Here is a 9,089-nt window from a genome sequence, read left to right as displayed (position 1 = left end):
TCTCGACTCTTGACGTGCCGCGCCATCAGTATCAATGTGTCATTTGTTGGACGTCGTGTCGACAACACGGCTCCCATCAAATTCAAATCTGTTCAAGATTGCAGACAATGACGCGCCATGGCTAACTGCTCCATCATGTTCGTCCAACCTGTGTTTGAAATTCCTTCCAGTTTCACTGATGAAGGATTGGTTAGTCTCTGCATGATGAATGGTAAATTACTACTCATTTGTCAAAGGTTGATATGTGGTCCTTCAGTTTTAAAATGACATTACAGATGGTGTGCAGAGACTTGCAGGCCACACCAATCGATGTACTGCTAACAACATTGCCAATCGTTTTGGAAGGGCCCAGGTAATATGGCAGTAGATGGTGGCCAAGCGCGTCTGGCTCCTTCCGAGCTGTTCAATTTGGTCCTTTCAGGGTAGACAATATACTTTTGCTGTTTGTATTTTTGAACAGGACAACTCGAACTGATCGAATTTCTTCAATTGCATTAGATTTTGAATATCCCCTGCTGGCAAGGTCAATGTTCCATTGTGTGGAAGGAGTTAAAATCCAGGAATATGATGGTCGTCAGGCCACATTCGATCTGTGACTTGCTGCAGGTATCATGTACACCTGTACTAACCTGTTTCATGGTCGGGTTGTCGGTGACTAAGCTGTCTCCCCCACCAGGTTTCCTAGTGAGGAGGGTGTATGAATATGGACACGAAGCAGGATGAAGAACAAAACCTGTCAAAGGGTGGAGGAGCTCCTTGTGTGCCAACCGTCATCCATATCTAGTGCCCAACTTTGTCTGCGGACGTCCTCCCGCAATTGGGTTATTGTTAATGAGGAGGTTGGTGGCGGGATTTGCACTCCGGCCACCGTAAAACACTTCATTCCGCAAAACCCACAGATGTAAGGAAAACTGAAAACCCACTCCATGGGAGTAACTCCTGTGCTGATGCCCTTCGCAGGGCAGCTCACTGGATGACGAGATTGGGGCAAAGCCTTCGGGACGCCCATTCCTTGATTGCAGGAGGAAAACCACGGGGTAAACCTCCCTGGTCAGATTGCGATGGTGTGTGGCTGAGTGGTGCTGAGGTGTCATCCACCAGATGGTGGTCTCCTTGGGTTAACCTGAGGTGGTCCCTTCAGGTGGGTGCCTGGAAGGTCCTATCCCAAAGAGAGGATGATCAGCTGTCTCTGTTATCATCTGAGCTCAAGCATTTGAACATCGGTATTGCAGCACTCTCTGAGGTTCGGAGACCGGATTGCGGCGAGATCATGGCGGGTGGTTCCACCTACTATTAGTCCTTAATACTGACCACCGGCTTGTTTCAGCAACTCTGAAGTTGCACCTTAAATCAAGGAGAATGGTACCATCCCAGCCGAGGCTGGATCTTGGCAAGCTCAAGGATGAGAGGGTAGCTGAGGAGTTTGTGAACAAGCTGAGTGGAGATTTGAGGAGTCTGGGTGCTTTGGGGGGTCCTGAAGAGTTGTGGAGTGCTTTCAAGACCACCGTCCTTGATGTTACCGGTGGATGTCTTGGAACTTACCAGAAGGTGAAGAAGAATTTTGTCTCTCAAGGGACACTGAATACCATTGACCAGAGTCGCAGGGCCTGGCTGAATGGCAGAGCTGAACTGTTCAGGGAGCTGAGGCATAAAACTGTACGTGTGCAAAGGGTGGACAAGGAGGACTATGTGTGAGGAATCTGTGAGGGGGTAGAGCATCACGTGTGGTCAAGGGATTCTCGTCCTGCTTACAGGGGAATTCGCGCATTGCATTCTTCCAAGCCCATCCTTCAGTGTACTACAGTTAGAGCAGAGGGTGGAAGGCTCTTGACAGAGGAGTCCGAAGTGAAGGCCCGCTGAGCCGGTCACTTTGAGCGGTTGTACCAGGCTGATCCACCAGCTGTCGAGTTTGATGTCAGGGGTGTTACAATCCCTGTTGCTGACCCTCCAATAAACTATGGTCCACCTTCGCTTGTGGAAACACAGGCTGCGGTGAACCGGCTGAAATGGGGTAAAGCTCCAGGGATCTGTGGCATCCACGCTAAACTTCTCAAGACTGGTGGAAATGCTGCACTCTCTGCCGGCTGGATATTCACGTTTCCGCTGGCTGTGAGGCAGAGGTCAATCAACGTCTGGGTCGGGCCTGGGGAGTCACGGATTCACTGGATCATGGGGTGTGGCGCTGCCGATACCTGTGCAGGAGGATGAAAGTCCGAGTCTTCAGTCTTCAGGTCTTCCAGTCTTAAATGTCCAGCATGCTCCCATACCTGACCTGACCCAGTGTGTGAACCTCTTGGTCATCCTGCCAGCCCACATTAAGGGAAGAACAGTACTTTTATTAAGACAATGTCGATGTTTGTGTAACAACTGGGAGACATGTTAATTTTGTTTATTCAATAATTTGTTGTTTTGCCAACGGTGGTTCCTGGTGAACATGTCAAGAAATCAGGTCAACAGAAAGAAAAAATAAGCGTGTTTAGACAATGAACATAAAATGTGTTTGTGATTTCAAGTCCACTTTATTTATTTATTTATTTGTTTGCAGCCTGTAACTGCTTTGCTGTGCATCATTTTCTGGGGATGCAGCTGTGTCGCTGATGCAATTCCCTCTGTTACCAGCACGATAGTCCTCATTTTGTCGACCTCAGAAGGATGACAGGTGGAGTCAACCCACCTGATGTTATGAAACAACACGACAGGGGCTCAAACGGAAGTTCCTCGGATCTTGAGCCAGCCACCTGAACCGTTAAGCCAACACCAGTTGGAGCCTCTGTCGCACCGTTCGATGGAGTCATCGAAAGTGGGACATCCTCACTCATTGCAAGCAGCAAGGGCTGTTCGAGGGAAGACCTGAAAGGCTGCATCTCCAACGGTGGAGTCAACCCACCTGATGTTATGAAACAACACGACAGGGGCTCAAACGGAAGTTCCTGGGATCTTGAGCCAGCCACCTGAACCATTAAGCCAACACCAGTTGGAGCCTCTGTCGCACCGTTCGATGGAGTCATCGAAGGTGGGAAATTCTCACTCATTGCAAGCAGCAAGGGCTGTTCGAGGGAAGACCTGAAAGGCTGCATCTCCAACAACGGTGTTGTCACTGGATGAAGCACACACTTCAACAACACAGCACACGTGTCAACCTTCACCCATGGTCTATATCAGTAACTTTTAGAGGTCATCGAGGAAGATCGACATGGGTGAATATAAACTCTGTAAGTTCTAAAAGGTGTAAACCGTTTAAGCTTGTGGACTGTGAAGTTTATATTCACACACAAGAAATCAGGCTGTGTGGGGTTAAGAGGTGGGGTTTCCCCATTTCACCATGTAGCCAAGACCTCATTTAACTGGAATATTTTGGTTTCATGTAATTTGAATGTTATTGTTGAGTTTACTAAATTAAATAATGTACATGTCTCAGTTACATGGAAGCTTGTACTGGTATGCAGTGACATCACAATGTACAGGTTACAATGGACAAAACAACTGGGTATCTGCCAAAGCGTCGAGGACAGCCAACTGACAGGTGAGGAGGTTGTGCAAGGCCTACCCAGTAATCTTTATCCCTTTTGTAGATGATGCAGACAGTCAGGAGGAACAACAAAACCAATATTGCAATCATCATGAGGAAGCAGATTTGCTCCATCAAGGAGGTCACCGATGTGGGCTTGTCTGCGGTTAAATACGGAGGGTCAGACAACAACATGGCTTTGCACAATCAGACATTGCAGTGTTCATGGAAGACTCACTCGACTTGTGACTTGCTCTTCCGTTTTCATCGTCTTAAAAGGTTCATCGACGTATCGATGATGTGGAGTAACTTTACACTTGATGATCACGAGAGGCCTCATTTTATTAAACCATCTTTAACGGATGTTCCGAATATATCAAGTCAACAATCATTGAGACAATTACACCCAAAAGACCCTGAAGACCTAAGAGACCCCAACGACCATGGAGACCTTTAAATACCCAAAAGACCCCGAAAACCCAAATATGCCCCAAAGACATGGAAGACTCAAAAGAACGAAAATACACCGAAGACACAAAAGACCTAAAATACCCAAAGGACCCACAGGATGGGGGATGACTAACCAAAGGACCCACAGGATGACTAACAAAAAAAAAAACGAAAGGGGGGACCCCGAACACTCAAAAGATTCAGAGGACCAAAAAGATGCAGAGCATCCAAAAGACCCTGAGGACACAAAAGACCCAGAGGACACAAAATACCTGGAGGACCCAAAAGACACAATGGGACTATCACAGGCCCATGAAAATTCTGCATCATGTAAAATGTGACTTCAGGTCCCTAACCCCCCCCCGCCCACCACCAACAATCCGACACCCACACACAATCCCATGTCCTTAACCCTCCTCCCAACTCTGACTTCTTTCTGCCCTCCCCCCACCAACACACCCAAACTCTGTGCACCCCTCCCCCCTTTTTTCAAATCCTCAAACCTCTCAACTCAATGTCCTCAACTCCCCCTCCACCTCCCCGAAAGCCTCAAACCCCTCGATCCCAACTCTGTCCCCTCTCTGCCCTCCCTCCCCTAAGCCAACTTTGTCATCCCTTACCCCTTTCTTCTTCAAGTCCTCAACTGCCCGAAACCCCAAGTCCTCAATCCCCCTTCCAACCCCAAGTCCTCAATCCCCCCCCCCCCAAACTCCCTTCCCAACGTCTCAATCTCCCTCTTACAACTCCATGCACCCTCACCCACAGCTCTCTGTCCTCCCTCCCTCTTTCTTCCTGTCTTTAACAACATTACACAAATATACACAGGGAACTTTGGCGCATGAGAAGGTCATTCGGCCTATCATGCCTGCGTTGTACTATCGATTCACACCCTCCATTACCGCGCTCTTCTCACTTCCATGAAGTTCGATGTTGAGGAGAAAAAAGTCAATATGGGTGAATAAAGGAGTTAGCTTTTGTTGTGTGATCTGGAAATAATAAAAACAAACAAATAATAAAACCATCACTCGAAAGCATCTGAAAATGCAAAGCTCGTCCGCATCTGCTTTGTATTCTGACTTATTATTCTTCCGTGTACTAATCATGACAAAAACAGGTCAAAAAAAGAAAAATACAATTACAGACGACCTTGACCTTTTGACCTAAAAAGCAATCGGCTTCAGCGATCCAATATGCAAACCTTTCTCAAATTTAAAGTCAATCAGATGGAAATTGAGGATTTTGTGACCTCAAAACAATCAGCTTCCTGCTTTTGATTGATGAACCAATTCAGTGAGCCGATATGCAAATCCTGTTGAAATTTCAGGTCAATCAGAAGAAAATTGGCGATTTCATGCAACCTTGACCTTTTGATCTAAAAAAAAAACAAACAAAAAAACAATCTACATCAAGCTTTTGATTCGTGGACCAACTCAGTGACCCGATATGCAAATTCTAAAAAATTCAGGTCAATCGGATGAAAATTGACGATTTTATGCGACGTTGTCCTTTGACCTTTTGACCGAATTATTAATTTGTCTTGTCCACATTCTCATCATCAAGCTTTAGTGAAAAGTTAATGGCTGACGATGGGACCACACGAAAGAAGAAGTTGAAAATTTGATGACAAAAGCTAAAAATGGGGGGGGGGGAGGGGGGGAGTCATGGCCTGGACAGACACACGCACGCACACAAGCGATTATAAAACCCCGTCTCCCGCTCATTATCATCATGAAGATTATACTCACCACGTGCCAGTATCTCTGTAGTTTATCACGTGCTACTTGAAACTTCAAAGTATTTTTAAAATGAAGGAAAAACAAATCTCCATATCCCCGAGTGGTTCCGTTTTGGCAATTTAAATATTTATCAGGATTTATTATACTAATCCGCATGTTAAATTGGAAAGCAAATGAGGAAGGAAGCCATTGTTGGGAGCGGCTCTGGTTATGCCTGCTTCATTAGCGGAATAATGTTTGCATTTGCTGCAGAGTTCTTTCTTTTTCCAACAGTGTGGCTCGGAGCGATACTTTCAGTGGGATCACGGTCTGCTGGCTTATCAAAGAGAAAAGGGGAGGGTGTATCATGCGAAATTTCACAAAAGGATCTCTGACAAGGTGGAGAGCTTGCTGTGAAACTTCGACTCAGATTCTGCAACCGGTCCATACGGCATCAGCCCACATGTCCTAAAAACCTGCGCTTTTGCTCCTGCTCACCCTCTCTCTGTTCTATTCACCCTCTCATTTGCTCAAGGTCACCTGCCATTTGCTTGGAAATCAGCAAACATCCCTGCCCTGCATAAAAAACGGTGCAAAAACAGATCCCTGCAACTACAGACCAATCAGCCTTCTCCGAATCATCAGCAAGGTTATGGAATCCATCATCGCTTCAGACATTAAATCCTTCCTCTTCTCCAATGGTCTGATTTCCGATCATCAATTTGGTTTCAGACCAGGTCACTCGACCCTGGATAATCTGCTTTTGCTCTCGCAACAATGGATGGAAGCCCTCAATGCCAGACATGAGATGAGAGCCATATCCCGAGACATATCGCGTGCTTTTGACACGGCCTGGCACCCTGCCCTGCTCACCAAACTCTCTTCCTATGGTATCCAAGAACATCTGCACTCATGGCTCACAGACTTCCTCTCCTGTCGCAGTCAACGTGTGGCCCTAATTGGAGTTCTTTCATCCCCCCTTCCTGTCCAGGCTGGAGTTCCTCAAGGTAGCGTTCTGGGCCCTGTTATTTTTTTCCTGTTTTTCATCAATGATCTCTCTGACTCTCTGGAAAATCTTCTTTATCTCTTTGCTGATGACTCCACTCTCTGCCGTACCATCTGTCATCCCTCAGACCGGCAAGCAGCAGCTTATTCGCTCACTGCAGATCTGGGTAAAATCACAAACTGGTCCAACATGTGGAACATGTCTTTCAATCCAGATAAATCTCACTATGTCTCCGAAAGGACCATTTGGAACCCCCCCAATGTACTTTTCAACAATCCTCTGGAAGAAGTCCTTTCTCTCAATCTTCTGGGTCTCACTATCTGCCATGATCTTTCCTGGGAAAGCCACATTTCCAACCTGGCCTCCAAAGCCAGTCGCCGACTGGGAATCCTTCCCTGGGAATCGTGCAAAGTCCTTCCTCAGCTCACCTGAGCTCCTGACCACTTACAAAGTTTTCATCCGCAATCTGATGGAGTGCTGCTCTTTCCTCTGGGCCAGTGCTCCTGCCTCTCACCTTTCTCGGCTTCACGCTGTGGAAACCAAGGCATTTATGATCATTGGAATCTCCCGTGGTGAGGCTGAGTCTTTGGGTCTCTCACCACAGGCTGGTCAGTGGTCTTTGTCTTTTACCGTCTCCTCTTCGGTCTTGCCCCCCCTGCTCTCTCTGCGATTTGTCCCCACCATATTTCCGCAGGGTGCTCAAGGTCCGCCAACAACCCCCTTCTGGTAAAACTACCAAAATAACGAATCACTGCTCACCTTCACTCTTTCATTCCTCTTTTTCCCACTTTTGGAATAAACTCCCTCACTCTGTTTAATCCCATTCTTCCCTCCAGGTCTTCAAAACGGCTGTTCACCACCACCTCTTATCTTCCCCCATCCAAATCCTCGATCTTTTCTACCCCCGTTAATCCACACCAAACCCACCTCCTTCAAATTCCATGCTTTCCTTCCTTTAAAGTCCCTGTCATGTCCATCTTGTTTACTCCGTGTTTCCCACACTATCCCTCTCCCTTCCACAGATCTGCTAATGTCTCTGTTCCCCACTGTTTTGTCCTTCCCACTCCCACGCCTCTTGTCTCATGGCCCCCTTGCGCTGCGTTGTGTGTTCCCTCTCATACGAGCCTTGACAATGTAAACAAAACAAAATAAAAAGGTTGAGGGAGGTGGGGAAGAGGGAAGGTAGGTGGATTCTGATTTTATAGCCGGGTCACAAACCTTCATTTGGATTGAACTGTGTGTTGTTCAGCAATCCTCCAGTTGTGTTGAGCTGCTGCGTAATGTTTGAAGACCCTTCAGTTGTGTAGAATTGCTTCGTAATGTTCGGAGACTCTCTCGTTGTGTTGAACTGCTGTGTGGTGCTGGGAGGCCCTCCAGTTGTGTTGTACTTCTGTGTGGTGCTGGAAGACACTCCAATTGTGGGGAACTGCTGCATTGTGGTGGTATGTCCTCCAGTTGTGTTGGACTGCTGTGTGATACTGGGAGGCCCTCCAGTTGTGTGGAACTGCTGCATGGTGCTTGGAGGCCCTCCAATTGTGTTGAACTGCTGCATAGTGGTGGTATGTCCTCCAGTTGTGTTGGACGGATGTGTGGTGCTCAGAAGCCCTCCAGTTGTGTTGGACGGATGTGTGGTGCTCAGAAGCCCTCCAGTTGTGTTGGACGGCTGTGTGGTGCTGAGAGGTCCTCCAGCTGTGTGGAACTGCTGCCGACTGCTGGGAGGCACTTCATCCTTGCTGGTGTCGGCCTGCACAGTGCGGTTGTAGATGCTGTTCGGTCGCAGGTTTGGAAGCATTCTTTTCAAACCTGGCCCAAGAAAGAACACAATGTTCGGTGTTAAATTGGCCTCAACACCACAGAGCCAAGACAGCACCGAAGGTGGCCAAGGAGGGATGACAAGTACACTTAAAATTTTTACTTTAAATTTAATGGCAACAAGATACTCAACATCTTCTGCAGCATGTTGTGAGAAAAATGAATTAAAGCACAATCAAGCGAAACAAGGGCGGCCCGTTTCCAAAGTGACAATTATTATCGGTGACCCACACAGTTCTTAGGTCCTTAATTCAAGTCCTTCTGTTGCCATTGGAAGCATCTGCCAGTGGTGGTGTCAGTGCAGGGCGTGAAAAGGAGCATGGAACAACAAGCACATCATCGACCGTGTGTTCGATTCAGGTTAGAATCCGGGTTTTTGCTGTGGTTGTGTGCTTGAAACAGAAAGGTCTTGAGATAGGCTCACAGAGGAGTGAAACGACAATGGACAGGAGGTTCGAAACTCCCAAAGGGTATGGGGTGGATCAACATACAAAATGAGGAAAAACCGGTGTGTGTTTGTGTGTTTGTTTGTTTGTCGCGTTACTCCGCCTACAGTTCTGGGCCGATGACATCTACACTTGCTACACATGATCAGCGT

General features: G+C 47.3%; 1 protein-coding gene across 1 annotated transcript; it reads right to left on the bottom strand.

Annotated features, from left to right (window-relative positions):
- Window positions 1-2,315: 2,315 nt before the first annotated feature.
- LOC147007821 (uncharacterized) lies at window positions 2,316-8,797 on the bottom strand. The gene is made up of 3 exons (XM_085866330.1): window positions 7,898-8,797; window positions 3,548-3,669; window positions 2,316-3,113 (listed from the first exon to the last, which is right to left on the bottom strand). Exons 1-3 carry the CDS (start codon window positions 8,469-8,471, stop codon window positions 2,631-2,633), a joined length of 1,179 nt encoding a protein of 392 aa, XP_085722456.1. The 5' UTR covers window positions 8,472-8,797; the 3' UTR covers window positions 2,316-2,630.
- Window positions 8,798-9,089: the final 292 nt, after the last annotated feature.

The sequence above is a fragment of the Eptatretus burgeri genome, chromosome 24 (assembly GCF_056783735.1).
Source record: "Eptatretus burgeri isolate ZD-2024b chromosome 24, Ebu_testis_v1, whole genome shotgun sequence".
NCBI classification, from domain to species: domain Eukaryota; kingdom Metazoa; phylum Chordata; class Myxini; order Myxiniformes; family Myxinidae; genus Eptatretus; species Eptatretus burgeri.
The sequence above is the reverse complement of the archived record's forward strand: the minus strand, read 5'-3'. Positions and strand labels throughout refer to the sequence as shown.

Excerpts from the sequence above, each read along its gene's own strand:
- LOC147007821 (XM_085866330.1), bottom strand. The coding sequence starts at position 8,471 with ATGCTTCCAAACCTGCGACCGAACAGCATCTACAACCGCACTGTGCAG. Across the intron at positions 3,670-7,897 it reads ACAGTTCAATCCAAATGAAG|ACAAGCCCACATCGGTGACC; the intron begins GTTTGTGACCCG and ends ATTTAACCGCAG. Across the intron at positions 3,114-3,547 it reads AAAGGGATAAAGATTACTGG|TGTGTGCTTCATCCAGTGAC; the intron begins GTAGGCCTTGCA and ends GTGTTGTTGAAG.